Genomic DNA, 23,239 nt, shown 5'->3' on the forward strand with positions numbered 1-23,239 from the left:
TTTTATCTTGGTCTGAGCCAAGTAGAAACACACCGAACCATCACAAATCCCCTGTATTCCCAGGATGTCTGCTCTTGAGCAGAGCAGCAAGAGCATCTTTGTTGGAGTGCATTTTTATAAAAAGTTAAGGAAATTACTACAAAACTCTGCATCAGAAGGCAAAAGAGTGCATGACAAAAAAAGAGAGCAGGAGGAAGACAGAACACACACTTCGCTTTACAGACATATGTGGATTCTGGGTATGTTAGCCCTGACACTAATGGCCGGAACCTTTTATAGTTTCTGGTCCCACAGAAACTTTGACATGTACTTAACATTTCTGTTGGGAGTAGAGACTTTAATGGGATGCTATTGCTAATAAAGTTAAGAAAGTGTGCAATAGCTTGCAAAAACTTGGCCAAATCAGACTGGTCAGCTATCCCAGCTGCTTTGCTTGAATAACAAATAGCTCCACACAGCTCAAAACACTAGAGAGTGAGCCCTGTTAAACTAGGCAGCGTTTCTTTATTCCACTAACCACCTAATAAAAAAAGGTTGTGTGACTGAAGGAAAAAATGTTTCAGAAGAAAAAAAAATAAACTCTAAAGGCTGCATGTAAGAAAGGACCCACACTTCTGTCTGTCACAAAGGACTCATGAGCAGTGCATAGAGAATAAAATGCAGCTGAAAGTCACAGGACTATATCCCGAGTGAGGAGCTCCCTACAATAGCCAGAGGAGCTGGAAAGGAGAGAGAGAGGTACTGTGTTTGGATGCACTAGGGACATTCAGGTCTTGAACCCTTTCCTTGTGATCCTAGCCTGCACAACTTTATTTCTTCACAGAATTCATGAGACAGGGCGGAATTTGATGGGATAACCATGTAGTTCAACTTGGGTTTGGATCCAGCCCTTGTGAGAGAGACCTATCTCCACACCTCAGTTGTGGGATACTCGGTCTGCACGGGCAAAATTATTCCAGTTTTGATAAAAGTATTTACATCAAGCCCAGGTTTATACCTCACCCAACTGTCTTAGGAATCAAAACAGAATCATTAAACAGATACAAGAGCAAGTACCCTTAAGAGGAAGAGTTTGAAGTCCTGTTTCTTACAGTCTAGAGGAATGCTTTAATGAGCAGGCTGCTGCAGAAAGCACCTTTCCCACCACAGGCTTGAGAAAAGGCCGCTTTGGGAGCCTTCCTTCTGTACCTCTAGGCACAGCAGGCAGCAGACATGTGATGCCTCTTGGATTTGGTGACAGCTGGATGGGAGACTCAGGTATCTACAGTGGGGACTCGGGCACCTAAGGTGGGCTCCCTTGTGCCACAGAATTCAAGATGCTGTAGCATGGTTTGCTCTAATATATCAATATATAACTGTGTGAGCAAGGATAGAGCATATGAGTGCAGATTAAATTATCAGTTTCTCAGTACACACCCTTAACAGATTGCAGCAATTTAATCCTCTAGGAAAGATTCTGTTAAACCCTAAACCCAATACATACAAAAACATAGTGGCAGTAAACATGCCCACATACAGTAGTTAAAATATATTATTGCATATTATAAACATTATATACAAGGTTAAAATGGTTTCTTTACCATTTAATTACAAGTGACATTTGTAGCTGAATGCCTTACTTACAAGTCCTCATTGCTACGTGCTGAGAACTACCAGAGGTATTTGGCAAGACTATACACTATATAGAGACACAGATCAGTCTGAGCAAGTGAACTGTCAGCCACTTTCCCCATCTTTAGCACTGCAACAGCTTTGTAGCACTGACGGAGACAACTACTGGTTAAAGTAATTTATACCAGATTTCTGGAACTAGACCAGCATGATTCTTTAACATGTTTTAGAACGAGCTTATCCACACTAAAGTATGGATTAAAATGTCGTGTTTCACATTTGCAGTGGGTCATCTGGTTACAAATCTGGGGGCTGGTAACTGCTTGTACACTAGAGAGTGGGGAACAATAAATAAGGGACCAGGTTAATGTAGGTGGCCTTGTGCTTGACAAACCCAAGTCTATATGCAGTGGGTGCACATGTGCAGAATGGACAGTATTTTAAAAGCAGTTTTGTAACAGTTTCTCTGATCAACATCTGTCGAGTTCCTGGGAAATCTTCTGCTTTCCAAGAAGGATGAAATGCTGTGGTTCCTTACAAAAAGGCTCTGCCTGAGGCTAGATCTCTGTCAGTGTGATCTTGAAGCCTTCAACCATGCTCTCCATGTGCAGGATGAACGTGTCCTCGTTGGAGTAGTGCTCAATAATGTTGTCATCCATGTTTACCAGGATACTGGTGACAAAGGTAAAAATCAATGTTTTTATGAACTGGGACACTGGAAGGGAAAGTCATGCACTCTGCCACATATGCTCACTTCTCTACAACACATAAACAGACTCCAGCACATGCCAGTACAGGGTCACTAGTGGGAATCATCATCAAGATCTGCCCCATAGTCCCTTACAGTCTTTGGATTAGAGGCTGCTCCTTGCTAAAGTAGCTGAGGTAAAAGTGCCAGTGCTGAGATGCTAACACATTTAAGTTGCCTACAAGATGAGCTGCAGTTCAGATCTCTGGCAGACCAAGCTAGCTGGTGCTTCCCATGCCTGGTGTTGGCTCCCCCAGGGAGCGCTACTCCATGCTGCTCCTCAGATATGCCACATGAGCTGCTGCATCTCTGTGTGTGTGAGCTGCTAACACAGGGAAGTAGTGTAATTTGTGGTTTGCACACAGCTCATAGACCGAGAACTCAGTTTGGATGTGAGAATATCGACAACAACTATTAGAAGTGTATATGAGTGTTTTCCTCACTCTTTACCTAAAGTGTTTCTTCTAACAATAACCTGGAAATGGTATTAGAAAGAAACAAACCATGAGAAATTTCACCTGTCTTCTCAAAAGCTAAGGAAATTCCCAGGTACAACAATGCCCTAAGCTAGAGTTACAGCTCTGTAATGAAAATAAATGATTGGTTTAAAATTATATCAGTACAATATTGTGGTTAAATAGAACTGAAAAAAAAAGTTAAAATGGAGACATTTAGATTTATGGCAAGGAGCAGTGGCCTAGCTATTTTAAAAGCCCAGCTGTAATATTCATGTCTAAATTTACTCAGCTGAAATCCCTGCAGCAAACACTGTCTGCCTGTCTTTCAGATTCGGACAGTAGTCGATTTCTTCGTAATACTGCAGGGAAACTCCACACTGCACTCACAGCAAAGACAGCATCTCCCACACTGGTCCTCCATGATGTTATTAAGCATATTGTGTACAAAACAGACTTTATCCAGGTATCTTTTCCAAACACAAACTCTTTCTTCACAGTAAGTTTATGAATACTGGTCCGACATAGACTGGAGATCCATGTTTTCTCCTCTGCAATCCCTTACTGTCTCCACGGACATGAAGATTTCAAGCGCATGGGCACATCTACTTAAAGTGTTTATACTGCCCAGTATCATGAGGCTCCAAGCATAACTGGGATCTCTGAGTACTCCTAAAGGATCCTGAAATAGACCTTTAGTTAGTTAACTAACTTACCCCTTTTTGCTCTTCTTATAAAGCTTTGCAATCTTTTCAACTGGTAGCCCATATTTCTCAGAGATCTGAAAGTTAAAAAAAAATAAAAGAAATATCATTAAAGACTAATGAGAAATACAAAATTATCACACCTTATGTAAGGCATTAAAACAAAATCTCTGCAAACTTTAGAAGGATAGCTATGCAGAAAAGTCACTCACAACCATACCATGGTTGCATTCAAGGATGACTCGGGAAGGAATAATCCCGAACAGCTTGATCAAAACCCACAATTATTTCCATCCAGAAACTTGAAGACCATAGTCTTTATAGGATGTGAGTCATCAAAACTGCCCCAGCATCTCCTACTGCTCTGCTAAAGGAGTCAACACTCTTTCCAGCTTCAGATTTTACGAGAGAATTTCAATCTGATCTTTCTGTTGTTTCTTAATCTGATTTTCTGGGATCATGGAAGCAAAGGCTTCTTCCACCAGGCAGAAGGCAGACATATGGCAACCCAGCAAGAGCTGATGGACTGATGGATCAACAAAAACATGTGCATTTCTATTTCTCAAAGATATTTCAAGGTTTGTTAAGCTAACAGGACTCTTCATGGTGGTACTTTTCTCTGAATAGTATCTTCAAGGTACTTTTTATTGTGGAAGGGCTACCAACATGCTACACAAGTGACTAAGAAGCTTCTGTATTGTTGGGGAGGTGACTCAATCTAGTTACTACAGTGGCAAAATGAGAATGCTTTGTCTCACAAAACATCATCTGAGTGTACAGATAACAACAAGACGAGATGTTGTAGAGAAGTGCGTTAACAAGGAGAAAGGTCTTGTAAAATAAACCTCTTGCCATCTACCCAAATGATAAAGCAGAAAATACAGGAAAACTTCAGAAGGAAGAACTACTTAGCTGACAAATTACCAATGCCAACAAGTACTTCGCTGCAATGGTTTGGCACTGTTTTGCAGCAACATATTAGTAACTTTTTTGAATGTTCATTCTTCAGTGAGTCTGTGGTATGCTCATGAAGAGGGTGTGCCTGAGCTCTCCACCTGAGCCACATTTCCTTTCCAAATTATGACTCTTCTTTGAGGGAACAGGTCTCACAGCTCACACTTTAGAGATGGATTGTCCCAAAAGGCAAAATAATTACAGAAAAATTATTTTTTTGTCAGTGATTAATGTTTTGTGGTACTTTACTGCCAAGCAAAGTAAGTTTCCAGCTCTTCCTAGGTGAAATGAAATTGCAGCTAAATAGCTGACTACTCATCTTTTGCATTAGAGAACTGAAATGCACACTTAAAAATCCATTTAAAGACTATCAAACATCAGTCACTGTAAAATCCTTTCTTTGTGTTTGCATTCAGACTTACACTGAGATAACGCGGTATTTTCAAGAAGTAAATTAAAGCAATTATCATGAAGTAGAAAACAGAAAGCAAGCAATGGATAAACTCAGTACTGAGGAAAGAATCAAACAGCCACAGGTTGAGCCCCAGGCACGGCTTCCTTCCAGAGAGCCAAGATTCCCTGAGAGAGAGAATTAATTAGCCTGTACTTGCCTACATCACCTATAATTGTATAATTGTCATCTAATCCAAGATACAATTTTGTGCTTAAAAAGTATAACATAAGTCCAAGATTCTGAAGAACCAATAAAATTTCTTTTACACTGCAAACACTCTCCTCTGACGGTGTTAGCGTACATCTGTGGCTAACACAAAGGGAGTAACTGATAAGGTACACTAGACCCATCCACTCCCTAAGCTTTCCACCAGCAGAGAACAAAATTCAAACTAAATTTGGGTGGTGTTTGTTACTTCAGTTTTACTTGCACCAGCATGTTTCATTGCCCTTTTGGATATGGTGCTGGACATACTGATTGTAGTCCTGGTTCCATGTTCTCACCTGCCTGGAGAGAGGCCTAATTCTGCATCAAGGCTGTGCAAGCTCCCATTCTGTACAGTCACATTGTCTCTGATGTGGCGAGTGATCCACTTTGCACATGTATGAGAAGAAGAGCTTCACCCTACTTGTCTTATACCTCACACAAGCATCACCACTACCAAACTACAAAACAAATCTTTTCCACTCTGAGTTCCATGTAGCCTATGCAAAAGGCTCTGTGTAGCCTGTGGAAAAGCTGTGTAACCACATTACTCTTTCTTATGCTCCAGCTTTGCTTACCATGAATGGAATTATTTTGTTGTACCCTTAAATTTAAGCTTTCATGTAAAGCAATAATAAAAATGGCTCAATTTCATTAGATTGTTGAAAAAATCCTCTGTAACAGGCATCAGAGAAAACCTGTTACCTGAAACTGCAGAAAACGTCACAACTGTGTGAACATGAGGAAACAATTTATCTTCCTTTCTGGATTGTTAACTCTGAAATCTAGTGATATTGTAAAGATCAGTACTTGAAGACACTTTTCACTGACTCCATGCAAATAAACAAGCAGGGCAAAACATTCCTGTGCCAAGAAGGTTTAATAGCAGCTAATATACAGCATTCTGCACATTCCAGCATAAATCTTCCCTAGGATATTTGGGATATCTAACACTCATGCATTCCAAATGTTGCTCGAAGCAGTTTGGGACTCTGAGGCATCACTTCCTACATGAACTATGAGAGGCTGGGCTGAGAAAGCCTTGCCTGTCACACTGCCTATGACAGGTGTAGGATTTATATAACATGCAGGGATTAGTGAGCTTTGCGAAAGACTTCCAGCTGACTGAATAAGCACATTTCTCAGGAACCCCTAAGGATTTGACCAATTATACCAAACAGCAAACTGTGGAAGCAAGGCTCAAAGTGGGGGTATGGGAGAGCCTCCTCCTCACAGATTCAGAAAACAAGACTCCAGCACAAATGTGCTAAATCCTGATGCAGAATCCGAGAAAGCAGAGCCAGCATCTGCTGGGGTTTCTCACTTAACACCCTCTTCTCAGCGTGTTTGTTGCCAATGAAGGAGAACACCACTACTGCCAACTTCCATACAAAACAGGATTTCTCACCTGACCCCAAGCAGGATACATTAAATTTTAATGACATCTTTATTTGGACAAATATTTTTCCTTATCGTGTCCATTTCCCATTTGCCAATCTTCTGAGCAGAGAATTCTTTCTTTCCCTTGGGATGCTCAAAGCAGTGTGACAGCCTTCAGACTGGAACTGAAATAGCTGTTTGGGTGCCCCTTCAGGCTGAGGTCCCTTGGCATGGCAAGTTTGCACAGTTTGATTGCACAGTCCAGCAGAAATGCTCTCTGCTGGAGTCAGGAAGACAGAAAGGGCAACTCCTGGGCTGGTCAAGGCATGTAGGAAAACATGTTTGCCAACTTATTTCTATGAAAATAGAAATTTGAATGGAATATTGAAAATAGAAAATAGAATTGGTCTGGTCTGTTGCCCTACATTGGTTGGAATATCACATATATAGATATGTACCTCATAAACTTCTGTCTAAGCTACGTTTACTGAACTCATCTGTTAGTTTTTAATTATAGAAAAACTTTGGGACATTCTTGAATTTCCCAAATCTGTCTACCTTCTGCAATTTGATAAATATGTGATTCTGCGCAATATAAGACTAGGGTACCTACTGAGATACCCAGAGTTATCCTGACTTTGGATCAGGCTGAAAGAAGGATTTAGAGCTGGTCAGTCACCACACATGTGATATTTTGTGATGGAAAATTGTTTCGCTATTTTCTGTTGATCAAGACTGACTAGTGAAAACCAAACATTTGCATCACTTCCTGAGAGGTACTGTATTTCTGAAACCTGAGACCTCCAGATATTTGCCAAAAGAAAGAAATCTGAGAAGGAATCTAAGTGTTCATTTGGAATGGGGGTATATGTGAGAATAAAATAAACACAGGATCTGAGAAAACAATATAATTAATAACAGAAAATTAGGAGAAAGTCACAGACCAGGAATAGTGACTAATGAAAATTAAAAAAAACATAAAATCCATAAACAGAGAAGGAGGGTATGATTCAGGATCACTGGAGCTCTCTTTCAGATCTGGAGCTCTGTAATGTCCAGAGGCTCAGTTTTTAAGTTCTTAGTACTAAGTTTAGAATTGAGCATTTAGGATGTGCACAATTACAAAATGACATGATTTGTTGAAATTACTGTAGAGACAGTATCTAAGAATATGCAGATTGACAGCTTTCTGGCAATGGTTTATCCACAATATCCTACCAAAGAGAATTAAAATTTTCTGAATGTGTTCCTTCCAGTGAACTGAGACACTTTACAACAGATTAGATTTCTCTGGTGCCAAAACACGCCAATGAGTCAGCAGCTGTGCTGACTGAAGTATGCAGAAACCTTTCCTGCTTCTGCACCAGCTTTATTTTTGTTACATGGTGGCTGAAGAACAGGCATGGAAAAGCACAGACTACTGGAGATAAAATATTCATGCAAGCTTGAAAGGTTATAGAAGGATTATAACATACTTTTAACTTCCATACAAAGACAAGATGAAATCCTGTTACAGCTTACCATGAATCAGACTGCAGCCTCTTCAAGCAAAGCCTGGTTTTTGTTACACATGTGCTCTGCCTAACAACTGAGCTAACAAACAGTACTTGCAAAAGCACAGTTAGGACATCCTTAGCATGCTGCTGACACTCCTCAGAGATACCCTGACCTGAAAAGGTGCTTTAAACAACTTCACTAACCCACAAATCTTTTTCTGCCTTCTGCTACTGGCCAAATATTGACCAAATTACTTAATCTTTACTGCATTAGAAGTGTTTGGTACATGCAACAAGACACTGTGACAGTTTTAAGAGAATATGAATATACACACTTCTAGCACTTGGTTGAGCTCTCTAGGGACACTTTCATCCATTTCCATCTTCTCTCCTACACGTAACCAAGGCTGGAAATTAACTCAGCATCCCACATGTCAGTCTCAAATTAGTCTCCCCACTGAAGCAGTGAGACACATGGTTACTTAACTCTTCTCTCACCAAATTTCACATATCTACTAGCCATCAGCTCATTTAAAAAGGATTAAATAGGGAAATAGCAACTCTAATGATGACAGCTTATGGCTTACAAGCAAATACTCAAGTTAAACAAGTAGCAAAGAGGCAGGTGGTAGGTAGGTCACTCCATCAGTGAGAGTTAAAGAAGGAATTTGAGACAAGGTATGAATGACAAGTCTGCAGTGGCTCAGCACCTGCCTCTTGCATGCTGGAAGAGCAACTGCACAAAAGCCATGTGAAATTCACACAGAAAAAGTTCATCTTTGGATCTCTTCTTGAAAAGATGGCTGTGAACATACTGATGGGCAGTATGGGAAAAGATTCAACAGGTTCTGAGCCATCAATTAAGAAAGAAGTATTTCAGAAAATGAAGCCTGCACCTCTCTGCTTCCCTGATACTGGTTAATTACTGCCATTCCTCAAGGCTCATGTCTCCAATAACCAGCTCTGTGACACTTTAATCCCAGCAACCTGATGTCAACACTGAATTCAGAATATGCCAGCATTTAGAGGTGTGCTCCAGAAAGGCTTTGTGAAATGCTTTAAATGCACCTGAGAACATCTTTATGTTACGATTAAGATCAATACTACATGGAAAGCCTGAAGATTTTCTTGCCAAGAAAGACAAACAATGCGAGGACATTGGATACTTACAGCTTCCATTAGCCCCTTTACTGTGGGTGATTTCAGCATCAAAGCATCAAACACCTCATCTGTCTCCTTCCTCACATACAAAAGCACTGAAATAAAAAAAAAGTCAGACTTGGAACAGGTTCAGTCAGTTGCACAGATGAAACACCACATGCTGAGCAGAAAAACAAATATTAATCCATGACAGATAGAATGAAGCACTGAAGATGGTTTGCACTTAAAAAAAGGTACTTTCAATATCATCAGTGATCTAAACATGAACAACATATCATAGTTGCTTTGAGAACATAGTAATGAAAATTCAGTTATTTTAATATAATGTGAGGAATCTGTATCTTCCAGAATCTAAATCTCTATTTACAGTAAAAAGCTAAAAAGCACTTGGGCCCTGTCTCTCAGTCACAGGACAAAACACACAAGCTAGGTCTTCCTAAAAGCTGTGTTTTGGCTTGTACCTCTCCAGGCTTCATCTAAAAGGCTGGGAAAGGACATTCAAAAAAAGCAAGTCTGGTTTGTCTTAAGCTATGCCTTTGAAAACAAAATCAATGAAAAAGGAAAGAAATAGTTCTGTCTGACATGACCATGCAGATGACTACAAACGGCCTGACCAGTCTGAAAATAAACACTGGGAAAATGAGTTCAAAGTCATTTGAGACTTTACAGAAGAGACATTCAAGAGCATAGCTGGCAGGCAGGCATTTTCAGGTACCCAAATGCCATTTCTGTTGCTGTTCCTCCCTCAGATGCCTTCCCGGGTCTTAGTCATTCACAGGTGCCCTGCCCTCTCTAGCTCTTGTTTTTTCCTGACTAGTACAGGTAAAAGGAGGAAACTTGCTGCTACATGGCAAAAGCAAAGCAGACAGCTACAAAGCAAATAAGCATAAACACTAGAATAGTGTTCTAGGCATAATCTCACAAGACCAATAAGTAGAAGGTTAAATATGATGTGTTGCAATTTATTTGGTTCCTAAATAAACTGCCTTTTCAAATAGCAGTGCTGTACATGAGGTACAAACACACATGCACTGTCAGGTATTTTATGTCACAAATTGCACTGGTAATTTTTTTTTTTTTTGGTAGACATCTTTTGAAATTGCAAATTCTTGCAGTCCAAAAGATATCTTCACCAGGTAACTGAATAGATGACATGCATATGAACCAACAGAGATTTTTCATACAGAAGCAAGTGTTTTGAAGCTAATTCTCAGGTCAAGACTAGCAGGGTGGACTCAGGTCCATATGCAGAGAATTGTAGCTTCTTTGCCCAGGTTTTGAAATGATTGAAGAAAGACCTAAAATGTGGGCAGATCAGTGCCCTGTCTTGGTCTACAAACCAGAAATACAGGACAACAATGACATTTTTGCATCTCTGATTCAGAAATACAAGCCATAAAACTGCTACCTGCATTCAAAGCCACATCCTTTTCACCTACATTTTAGCAACTCTTTGGGACCTGCCTGAGAACATCCTTTTAAAGGACTTAGAAGCTGAGATAACTTTGAGTCACAATCTAAATAACTGTCCGAATGTAAAAGAACAAAAAAATCCACATGAGGAGCAAAATTTTACGGGGTCTGATATGTTTATTTGCATGAGCAAGCACTCACTCAAAGTGCTAATTTTACCAGTACTAACACTTATATTCATTTAGTAATTGCTTCCTTGTGACTAGAAGACTGTCCTGTAATTCCTGGCTTTACAAACATCTGGACCTCTGTCAGCCTTAACAATTACAAACATATCTGAAAGGAGCAAAAAAAATCACTTGGTCCAAGGTTCAAGTTGGGGACATTACACAATCCCAGTGCTGAGCTTTAAATCTCTCTGTTGTGCTTGGTGTGCCAGGCAACATTATGCTGAATGAAGGATCCGTTACAAAGATAACAGGAACTTGAATCACTATTATACACTCAGAGAGCCAGGATTAGTAAATGTATGGAGGCTTGTTGTTTTTTTCTTTTCCCTGACAGGTGTGAAAATCCTGGCTTTGATTCACTAGAGCACTTTTTCCTAAATGACTTCTGGTGGCAGTGATGCCTTAGGAAGCCCCTGACTCATCTCCACCCTTTTGGTCTGTTACTCTGGCCCATCTCAATGAATTTTCCTGGATGAGGAACTCTTTCGAAAAGCAGATGTGAGTGAAAAAACAACCCTTTTTTTGAGCTGTTCTTCAAACAGATCAGATCCCTGCTTCAGTGTACAATGCAGCCCCACCAGCCTCCCTGCTGGCAGAGCTGTGGAGAGGTGGGCAGGTGGCCTGGAGCAGGAGGCACAGCCAAGGCAGAGAGAGAGGGGCTGCAAAGACTCCAGTGGACTCAGCAGCAGCACTGCCACTGAATTCCTGTGACTATGTAATACAAGTCATATTTATGCCCTCTGATCCTACTGTCCCCATGTTCATGGCATCTAGATGGGTTCACTTTAATAGTACAGATTACAATATTTGGAAGGGGGGCAGACATCTTGTACCAGGTAATGAGCTATTTTTGACTGAGAGTTAAAAGATAAATTCAAATTTGTCTGACCTGTACACTACATGGCCTTATTCTTACCATTCTTACCAACACTGAAATCCACTGTAGTCCCTAATATTCTTTAGATGTTTAAAAGAATTGCAGAAGATGGTGAGTAATAAATTTATCTCTAGTTACTTAAGAAATAGCCCCAATACACCAAACAAAAGAGTGGCAAACAGCCTTTACTGAAGGCAAGCAATGTTGTTGCACCTGGGAGATTTTTGGAAGCCAGGTCACCAAGCAGAGGATTTATGTGTGAATGCAGAAGAACATGTTAGATACCTCTTTTAAAAGTGTTAACAACAACAGACATGTGGCAAAAATGAAACTAAGGACACAATGGGACAGTAAGACTTGGGACATTAGGAAGGTCTGAGCCCAGGCACTACCAATGCTGTGACTAACACCCTATGAACAATGACTAATGACTACGGTCTGTGTAAAGTGGTCTCTGGATGAAGATGTGGTACATCTTAGTCAAGGACAGTAGGGCTGGTAGCTCTGACCAGGCTTTCCTTTCTCACATTTGGAGTTTTTGCTACTGCCCAGGCACAAATTCCCTTGGTGACAGTGTGAATGCTGTCCTTCACAGGGATGGTTCACAAAACTCCAATTGTTATGAATCCAAAATGTTTCAGTGTAGTTTAACATGACTTTCCTGAGAGACAAAGGCTAAACAAAAATACAACTTTCTTTAAGCTGAGAACTACAGGACTGGAAATCAACCTGACCTCAACTTAGCTGCTGGATTTATAATTAACAGGAAACTCCCCATGAAATCTGAAAGGGAAAGTGATTAGAGAACTCAAAACAGGGAAAGACCACGAGTCCAGCCAAGTAACTAGCAACCTTGCACATTTGGTACAGATTAACATACTTCACATTTCTGTGTTGGTCACTTGTACCTCTCTCAGAGGTCAAGGAGAGGAAAGAACAATCCACAAAGATCCAGCAACCTGAGTGAGAATATGAACCTTGTTTTCATGTAGTTTGCAAACCGCTTTTAACCTGTTCTCTTGACTGCCCCTTAATACCTTTGCTTCTGCCAGACAGTGTTACAATTAGGTCCATCAGGCAGAGGTGAGGCTACACACTGTCACTTCAGTTCTTCAGCTGGGCTTGGACCCCTCACTAGCTGCTACTTGCACTGCTCTGCTAATGAGCCACTTGGGATTATGTTGCTTTTAATGCATATTTTCATGTATCAGATCTGCTCTCTCTCAGATGTTACATCAGTGTTCCATCTATACTGGCTCTCTAGGACTTGTTGATTCCGCTGTACCAAACAAATCTGGGAGAAAAGAAGCTTCTGATATGGCTAAGCTGGGGGTAAAAATCCCTAATCATTTTAATACTCAGTGACTCCTGTGGCAAAGACAGCATTATCAAATGGGTAGATTCAGTTTAACTCCATCAGCACAATCTCAGATGCAGGGTTCCGGATGGCAGGAAGTTCACCAGAGCAAAGGCCACACTGGAAAAGGCTTGGCCTCCAGCCAGCATAGTCCAAGTTGCAAGAAACACTGAACAGGAAGGGGATGTGAAGAGAGCATCCTCCAGCTCCTCTAGTTCCGTGTCTCTCCTGGATTTAATTAGTTAACATAGTTTTGCCACCAGTTAACTTTTTTTCTTTCTAATCTTACCCTTGAAATGCTTGCAAGTCCTGGATAATATTAAAACAACTAACCACAGCAAAGGACAGGAATAATCAAAACAAACCAATACCTCCTTGCAGGCAACTTCCCAGACTTCCAGCTGGGAAACCCAGGTGAAATTTTAGGAAATGATAGTTCTTTACATAGCCCTCATAACTGTCCTCTTTTGCTCGACAGAGTCCTGATACTGTGAATTTGGCCAAGGTTTGAGTCAACCAGATGCAAGTCTGTGGTCAGTGCTGACCTCAGAGGTCAACATAATTAATTTAAGATTTAATTAAAATAAGAGTAAGTTCACATTTATTCCAAGAAGACATCAGTCTCCATCCTATAATCTTCCTCTGGTTCAAGTACACCACCCTAACCAACCCAGAAACTTGGCAAATGCAGGCTCATTGGAAGTTATTTCTATAAAGCTCAAAGGAGTCTTACAAATGGTCAAACTAAGAGTCACTTCTGTGCCTTGTTGATTTGTTGTCTCACAAACTGATGGGTGAACTTCAAAATAGGCGAAAGTTTGAGTCATGTAGGTTGGTCAAACCCCTGGAGTCTCCAATAAACTTATATAACAGAACTCGTGAGACTGAAGGAATGGCAGATATTGTCCACAGTGTTTAACTGTGACAGTGTAGGAAGTTATCACCGATAGCACTGCACTGGAAGAGACTGTACACAAAACTGATTTTGTGAACAAACCCACCTTCAGTGCAAAGTTTAACAGCTCTACCAAAACCATTGCTTCAATGTTATTCAGCTTAAGCTTAACTTGTAGCAGACTGGCAAAACAGCAGTTGGTAAAGCATATGAAATGTAATTGTAATAATATTCTCTCAGACAGTAAAAAAGTTAAGGGAAACAAATTCTTTAAAATTCTATTAGGTCTACTGGAAGATGTCTCTCCATGCCTTATATTTTTAATTGGGTAGGAAATTTCTAAGACTCTATTCCAGCTAATCTAAGTCTGCAGCCAGCAGGAGCTTGCCTGTTAAGGTCTCTGTATTTGACCTAGTCCATCTTGTATATTTGCTTGTGATCCCAGCCAGAACAGAAAAGATGAGTAAAAGCTAAAAATAGACAATCACAGATCTGCTACTGAACTATGTAGCTTGGTCAAGGATCAAGAAACTTTCCAGTTTTTTTATATTTTATATACACTTGTGTCCTGATCCCTTCTTGAGAGAGCACAGTCTTTTTTTTTTTAATTATTATTTTTTCTGCTTTTAAGTCATTTCTAGCATGCAAAGATCTCTTCTCCCATCTACCTACATTTGCACTAGCATTCAACAATTGACTCTGTCCGAGCCACACCTGCCCTTCCAAGCTTGAGGGCTTGAGTTCCACAGAATTATTTTTAACTGCTAATTGACTGTTACCTCTTTTCAGGCCTTCTTCTTTCACTTGTTTCAACGGGGATGGACCAAATTCCTCCTCCACAGGCCGGAACATCCTTTTGACCAGGACACTGCTACTAGAATACACAAAACAGGAACCATGTCACAGTAAAACTATGCCCCCAGAAGAAGAGGAGACAACAGCAGCAGTCATGACTCACTTCGTACTCTGGCAAAAACACCCACTAGCTGCTCAAGTGGCACCAGAACAGAAACTGCAAGGATTTAGCTTCTGATGCTTATCTGAACTATCCAGGTCTCTTAATTACCCAGACTGACTGTCTGGGACAGGTGACAGGAAAATATGTTCCAATGTTACTCACTAATTTGAAAATCCCAAAAGCCCTTAACTGTTAAATACTGAGGGAAGGGGGGTGGGGAGGAAGAAACAGCTAAGTAAGGAACCAAATCCACATTTGCACATTGATTCACCTTCTCTTTGGGGTAAAGGACACAGCCTCAGGAAACACGAGCAATATCTCTAAAATCCAAGACCATACTAGCCAGCAAATTCAAAAGGAATAACGTGCTGGGCCAGATCCAACCCAAAGCTGCAACATGCTCCATCAGGGGAGCTGAGGGCTGAAGGAACAATGGCTGCCCCCTCTGCTTGTCATAGCCCTGGCAGGACCTGGAGTCCTGGAGAAGAGAAGTGGCGCAATAAACCCCTTTGTTTCTCAAATTACACTGTGAGCCTTGTGAAGAATATTAGTTTCATAAAGCAAATAAAAAGGGCCTCACGTTTTCAAGTCCATGTCGGCGGCAGTGCTTGGCCACTCCCTACCACAGATCACTTTTTGCAGGTTTATGGGACTGCAGTTGTCTTACTCCAAACTCTCAGATTTAAGGGTGTTCACTTGGGATTTAAGCAACTTACAAAAGTATGGGGTTTGTGCACACTGTGGGTTGAACTTCAACCACCCATATTAAAGCCCTTATTTCATGGCATCTCTTAACTATTAGAGGGACTTTCACCAATTCTTCCAGTCCCTCCGAAGTCAGATAGGGGGTGCTCCCATTTCCAACCTTCCCCCTTTCCAGGATCTCCCGCTCTCTTTTTGCTCTTCTCTTCTGGCACTTGGCCATTCTCTCTGCAGTTCCTGTATTTGTCACTTGTGTGCTGCTAAACAGCTTTCAGGAATGCAGTGAAGTTTGGTGCTTCATTAAAAGATTCCTGGTTTTTAAAGTATTTGAGAATCCTTGTGCATATATAAAAGGCATTTCATTATCAAATATATTGTCCTATCCCTGTATTGAACCTTATGGCCCTTTAAACTGTTTTACTTGGAAATTTATTAAAAAACAGATATAAAAAACAGCCAGTTCACATGAAGGAAAGAAAGCTACACCACAAAACAAACCTCCCTCTACCAGTTCTATATATTATTCACCCTCCATAAGCATTGGGATAACACGAGGGAAGGGGGAAAAAGGGCATCAGTTTTATCTTATTTTGTGTTTTGTGTCTTCTTTCTATGAGTTTGAACTGCTAACTGTAAAGCTTGTGAAACAATGAATGTCTTACCCTTCTCTCTCATCATCTGTATTATAGTAAACCTAGAAGGATAGAAATAAAACCCAACAATTATTCCCAAAACTCAGACATTTCCTTAACAGAATAACTTCAAAAGGCAGAAAAGACAAGTGGTTTGCAGGTTTTTTATATATTAAAAATCCTTTTCCTTCTATAAAACAAAAACATCTCAAATTCTAATTGTGATATGGAAAAAGGGTGGCTTAGAGAAAATGCTGTTGAATATCTAGTGGAAACATATCAAAGTATTTTTGAAAGGCATTGTCCTCTCCCCTGGTTCATATGATTTTCCCAATTATTTTCCAGTCCTCTAAATCAGATAACTACTTACCTAAATTAACCCTAATACAGTTTAAGCCAGAACACTTTAAAATTTTTCTCTGTCTTTAATACTATCTGAAAATCTAATAAAACTGTAGAGAGTTGTATTTTAACTACAGGCCTAATGGATATACAATTACTAATGGTACAGCTGAACATTTTTTGCGCAGGCTGTGAGCGGAAGCTCAAATCCAGACCACTGTTTTGTGTAAATCCAAACAGCTCACAGTCACTGGGACCAAATTTACAACAGCAGCAAATGCTGCTAACAATAGCAGGGGAGGTATAAAATCACAGTCTGCTGTCAGAGGCTTTACACAACAGCCAAATTCCTTGCACTGTGCCAGCACTGCAGGACTGCACCAACAAATGTGCCAGCCCTCCCGCTGCTGAGCTACTGAAGGCAGGGCACCAGAGCTCTGTGTTCTGCTGCAGCAGAGCAAGGCATCTCAGACAGGTTTCTAGCACTTGTGCTGGCAAGACTCAGAGCACACTTGGCTCTCACTGAGAGCCTTTGGTTCTGAACCTGCACAATGAAAATAGCTCAGAGGTGTGTGTGTGTGCAAAGCCAAGGTCTGTAACTCATTCTATGAGTTACAGCAATAAAAGACATGGCTGAACATTGCCTAAGAGCTAGGAAACTGGGGTATCTTCCAGTTAGTTTAGAAAATTATTTACAGGATTACATTTACTAAGGAATGCTTCCACCTTCTCCTGTCTTAAGACAAATCCACATTCTGGTTTGAAAACCATGAGGACAGAAGGTACCCAGCACTGATATGTGAGTGGGCGTCTTTCCGATTTTGGAGAGTAAGTCAGTGACAGCTGTGACTGCAATGTCTGCACTCTTTGTGCTTTGCTCTACCACAATTCTCACTGCTTTAAAATAACTGACAATTCCAAGAGTGTCATTGAATCTTCATCATCTTAATATTTAAACACATGCATAAAAGTCTCATTCTACTCCCTGAGATGTTAATAAATAACAGGTTCATAGTAAAAAAATTGTCAGAGCTGACCCTCCAATTCAGGTTTGCAATTTCCCAGCAAGCGATAAAGTAGAAAAAAGTCAAGTCAGCAAAGACTTCCTAATGTTTACTGGCTATGATAATTGGCAATACTGAATATTAACATTAGCATGACAGTTTTACTTGGTAGAGTGAAAATATTTTTTCCAAGGAAAAAATTTCCAGTTCTCTAGATAATGCCAACAGAAAATGGAAAGTGGTGTTCAGTGACCCTGCTCTCGACCTCCCTATACATGTAAGAGCTTGGTCTTTGTCTTCAGTTGTGACAGGGAGGGGGATCTCTGCTACCACAAGGTGGCACTTCATTTCATCTAGCCAAAGAGCACACTCAAAACCAGACTTTATTTCAGTCACAGATCAACCTATTTCAAAATTCTTGACTATTTGTTCCATTCTTTCTTCCCAGCAAAAGAATAACAAAACCATAACAAACACAAACTAGTCAGTTGTCAATGAAGTATAAACTCCTTCACACCCAGAACTCGGAAAGGTACTTATCCCTTTTAAACTCTTGTATATGTGACTCACCAAAAGTTGTGTTTATAAAAACGAGAGCTGAAACAAGCACCCCCAGAACAGCGATTTTATTTTCCTAAAACCTGCCCTAGAGCAGGGGCAGACAGATGGCAAGTGGGCACCAGCTCATCTCATTATGATTTCCTACCTGTCCAGTTCTTTGTAGGTTTCCAAAGTGAACGTCTGGTATGAAGAGAACTGGCTGGGAATCCAGGTCAGCCATTGTTTTGAAGAAGGTGATATCACTCTTTTTCTGCAGAGGGAGTGCACTCAACTTCCCTTCAGCTGCAGATCACAAAGCAACATGGTTGTGAGAGGAGGCATGTTAAGCATGACTTAGCCCCAGACCAGAAAGGCCCATCTTACTCACCATTATTACACGAGGCTTGGGATGCCTGGCCTTTGCCCTTCTTCCTGTTCTGCTTCCTCTCTTCATCTCGGATTTTCCTTTCTGCTCCCTGTGCAAAAAAGACAACCCACAGATATTATTACCCAAAGAGGAACCACTGGGAGCATCGTAGTTAGCAACGCCTGGAACTACAGCAGCTGACATATCAGAAATGCTGAAACAGAAACTGGTTGTTCCATTGCAGATAAATCTGTTCCACACTGTTGGAAAGGTACAAGCTTCGCATCGATCACCTGTGCCTGAAACTCAAGCTGGCACAACCAGCAGCTCCCAGGGCTGCAGACAGCAAGGGGAACATATCCACACACTGGTTTGGAAAAGCCAGGATGGACAGTTTATGCAGCGTGCAGTCTCTAGCAGGACTGATGCCACCACAACTTTTGCAAAGCCCAGTGTCTCTGCAATGGACAGAATGCTCAGGCCAAATACTTTGTGTATGTAATGGCATAAAACACCTGCAGGATTGTTACCATCCTAGGTCATGTCTATGATAAGCTTTTCCCTAAACTCTCCTCCACCCACTTTGTCTAGGGGTGGCATTGCTTCACTGCGGCCAACTGTGCAGAGGCCTTTGAGATTTGACAGTGCAAGAAGGCTATGCTGACAGGTTACCAACAGTGCAAGGGTTCTTACAGAAAAATACAGGCATTTCAAAGAGGGAAAAGCTCTCCAGAAATGGCAAAGCAATGTAGCACTGCCTTACTGCACCAGGAAGTCCTGGGAAGTTGCAGGCTTCTGTTATGTAAATACACTCTCAACAAGTTTAAAAAATAAAATTTGTTATTGACATAAAAAGCAGCAACACCTCCTTTGAAGTTCTCTGGATTTACTTTATAAATAATACCCATCACATTGTGAAGAGTATTAAAGATCCATATGCTCCTAGACAGTCGGCATGCAAGATTACAGATTTTTTTTTCCAAACTAAAATTGGAAGTTTCTTGAAAAGAAAGGGGGGGAGGGAGGTAAGGAAGCCAAAAATACCCACTCAAGATGGCAAAATTCACACATGAGCCAATGAACCAAGCTTGAAAAGAATGCAAGGAAAGATATACTCCTGGTTGTGATCTAGCAATAGATTTCTAGAAGCTGAAATAAATGGAGGAAGAAACAGCTCTTTAAAAAACATGAAGATGTCAAACAGAAACCTTGTCTCCAGACCCAGGTCCCAGTCCGGTTGTCACTGACCTCAACTGCAGACGCCAGAGTTATGCCCTTATCAAAATTGTTTTTAGGGGTACATTTGTATCTTTAAAGGTCACCTGTTCTTTGTAAGAAAGGAGCAAAATTATGCATCACAGCCACTGTCCTGTGGCACATCCTTGAGAGCCCTGTGCTGCACAAAGGGCTCTGCCAGGTGGCCACAGCCCTACCTGCCCTCAGTGCTGCCTCTCTGCTGCTCAGGGGGAACAGGAGGAACCATGAAAGCATTTCATACACGGCAGCAAGCACAAGCTTCCTCTCAGGCAAACAGAAACTGAGTAGGACTCAGACTTTATACATGATAAAAAATATGTTTTACTGATTTTCTGTGATATTCTTTGTAATTATGAACTTGGTAAAGGTTCACAGCTCTCTCATTATTCATTCAAGGCAAGACACCTCGAAGTTCTCTTGCATACAGGTAATCTCTGAGCAGGGCAGTCATTCCCACCCCCCAGTGTTTATTTGTGCCACAGCCACTTTACAAATGAGGCAACTGCAATACCCACAGAACTACCTACCAGCCCTTTTGAGCTAGGAGCAACCCACATGGCAGGGGCCAGCCAAGCCTACATGATGTACGCCACTGTCATAGGGGCTGAGACAATGGACCACAAAATGATTTTTGCATACAAGAGCATTTCCGCTGCACAGTTTTGACAGCTGAGCCATCTGACACATATCAAGTAAACCACAGTTTGCATGTCTCTTCAGAACAGAAGAAATAATCCTCTCATAGGGGACTATAAACTAGGCTCTGACCAGTGAAATAATGAAATGAGTTTTTCAGTTTTTCATTGATATATATTGACTTTGTATAAATTCAATTAGTACTACTAGTACTTCTGCTACTAACCATTTGTTAAATGCGGTCTATGAACTTCAGCTGATTGAAAATATTTTTTTCTTAAGTCTTCAACTCACTTAAGCTGAAGTCTCGCATTCTAGCTCCAGCCTGGCAAAGCCTTTGCCATGGTAAGGACCACTCCCATCATCCTTATAAAGCTCATGGAAACACCTGCTTGTAGTTCTAGGCCAAAGTATTCCACATCTGGTATGGCAGGTGCATAGACTTCAGCCTTTTTCCCTCTAAAGCTGAAGATTAATAGGCAATTGGAATTGCTCAATACTCTATGATAATCCATGTTCTCTGTGACAATACATACTGAAGACAAGGAGGCAGGAACTGCATATATTTTAAAGAACATGTGGTTTTTCAGAGTAAAGAAAACTGGATTAGTTTATTTTATTTTGGAACAATGTTATGATATTTGCCAAGTCAAATGCTTCTGCTTCTTTTTACCAAAGATAATCACATAAAGAAAATCAAAGTATCTCTGAAGCCCAAGTTCCTTCATACACAGTGGCTAAAGCATCTTGCAATATATAAATATAAATAAACCTGGTAGCAAGTTTCCCTGACAACCTACTTAAGGAATAAAAGTTATATATTCTTATCATAATGCAGCATCAGTGATCTGCACAGGATAAAAAGACTACAAGGGCAGAGAGAATTAGCACTGAGAAAATGAGATGTGCACTGTAACAGATGCTTTGAAGACTGCCTATGGAAAACAAACACAGACAAAAGACTGGAGAATGAATAGAGAGTAAGGACACAAAACCTCTGTAGCATTTATCTCCATACATTTATGTCACAAAGCACACACTGGATGTGAGTTGGTGTTACTCTCTAGTTTATATATGTAAATTAGTATTACAATTAAGCAATTGCCAGAATAAATACTAAAATACATGTAACACATACCACTTGACTAAATGCAGTTTTATTTCTTCAGGGATAACCCTTACCACAACAGCTATGCTGTACTTCAGCTACAGGACATTAATTTATTTACTGTGCAGTTCCACTGATCCAGATGACTGTAACAAATCAGGCACTTTTCTCATCAGCTTCTCTTTGAGGTTGTCAGATTGGGGCATAACAGCGCAGTTCACGCTTTTAAAATTATAAAAATTATTATGTTTGCTGGTTTTTTTTAAATGGTCCTATTAATACGTCTTTAATTGATCATGACAAAGAGGTGGGCAATAACCATCTCAGCTTCATAGCCTTTTCCAAAGAGGCAGAAAGCCCCGTTCATGTCCCTGGAGGGTGAGCTACAGGCTGACAAGAGAAGCTGAACCATTTAGCACCACCTTAACAAGTGCCAAGGTTTTATTTTGACATATTGGAAAGATAAGGATGCCAAGCCCCACCAGCTACCTTCTTCTGAGCACGATGAATTCTCCCAGCACTACTAGCAAATGGAAATTTTCCAACCATTTGTTTGCTTATGAAAGCCCTGTGACAAAGGGATGTTGGTAAAGATCTGGCAGCATAAGTCAAGGGAGAGGCAAGCCTCACTCTCCTTCCAAGTGCCAATTAGCTTGATTTGTCCTGTGAATTGACCTCAATAATTTTCATTCACTTAACTTATTTTCACACCTGCATTAAGTTAAAAAGTAGTATGTGTATGTATACATTCATATTAAACAGATATATATCCCATTATTGATACCCTTGAGCCCTTCAGTTCCCACTTCCAATACAGTTTTGATGTGTATAATGCTTTTACAACCCTCTCATCTTTTCTTCTACTTTGATGCAGTTTTGATTATTAGACTCAACATTAATTTCCTGCTTTCTAGTCTCGATATTTGAAGCATCAATTAAGCCAATAGATGCAACAAACATGTATTATTCAAAATCTCCACCAGTTGTATCCACAGGTCACCCTTGACGAGTTTGTGCTCCGAATTTCCTTCCTTTTTTTAAATAATTCAATTTTTTTCTAATTGCTCTTCAAAAGCAAGGATATGAAAATGACTTGTCCTTTGATATTTACTGAGCTTTTAACATCCAGCTGTAGCTTCAAATCTCTAAATATTTGACATTCAAAGTTACAATTAAAAGCATAGCATTTTGACTGCAAGACCTCAGTGCATACATTTACATTCATTACTTCCAAAGATTTTGCTCCACCAACATGACTGATTAGCCCTCAAGATCCTGTTGTCAAGACTGCAACAAGGGAATGAATTGAAAAGGGGGAAGGAGCAGCAACACAGAGTCCTGGAACAGTTGAACTCTTACCCTTTCCATTAAAAAGTTAATGTTACATATTGCCTGGAGCATGGCCTTTGTCTTTCTATTCCCACCTGTAAGATGGCAAGACTAATTTGGATAAATTTCCCAGTCACTTACATAGATGTAGACTCTTGAATCCCTGAACCTTGACTAGAATTCAGGCATCAGCTCCCCCATGGAAAATCTTTCTCCGCAGGAATAAAGTCATCAGCTGGCAGATGTTAAACATAACTGAAAAGTGGTCACACTCTCTTCTAAGAATTACCACTGACATAACATTTCTGAGCAACTGTTTCTACGTGGTGATATATACAGCTGACCATGACATTGTCTAACTCACTAAGGTATGATCCATGTTTGGGTGCTGAAAAATCTTACCAGTTCTCACAAAGGAGCAGTCA

At 40.5% G+C, this 23,239-nt stretch overlaps 1 protein-coding gene across 3 annotated transcripts in view; it reads right to left on the minus strand.

The window, feature by feature from the left end:
- Positions 1 to 387: 387 nt before the first annotated feature.
- GRHL2 (grainyhead like transcription factor 2) overlaps positions 388 to 23,239 on the minus strand; it is a 71,516-nt gene continuing 48,664 nt past the window's right edge. For 2 of the 3 annotated variants that reach the window (XM_018077950.2, XM_018077970.2), the window contains exons 10-16: positions 18,506 to 18,593; positions 18,284 to 18,420; positions 16,262 to 16,293; positions 14,719 to 14,813; positions 9,177 to 9,262; positions 3,531 to 3,595; positions 388 to 2,283 (exon numbers count right to left, since the gene is read on the minus strand). In XM_018077950.2, the coding sequence (XP_017933439.1) occupies positions 2,169 to 2,283; positions 3,531 to 3,595; positions 9,177 to 9,262; positions 14,719 to 14,813; positions 16,262 to 16,293; positions 18,284 to 18,420; positions 18,506 to 18,593 (618 nt within the window). In that variant the 3' untranslated portion in view covers positions 388 to 2,168. The remainder of the gene's footprint in view (positions 2,284 to 3,530; positions 3,596 to 9,176; positions 9,263 to 14,718; positions 14,814 to 16,261; positions 16,294 to 18,283; positions 18,421 to 18,505; positions 18,594 to 23,239) is intronic. The other variant, XM_018077961.2, reaches the window with a different exon arrangement.

Source organism: Manacus vitellinus, unplaced genomic scaffold (assembly GCF_001715985.3).
Source record: "Manacus vitellinus isolate BGI_N305 unplaced genomic scaffold, ASM171598v3 scaffold_1_pilon, whole genome shotgun sequence".
Lineage (NCBI taxonomy): Eukaryota > Metazoa > Chordata > Aves > Passeriformes > Pipridae > Manacus > Manacus vitellinus.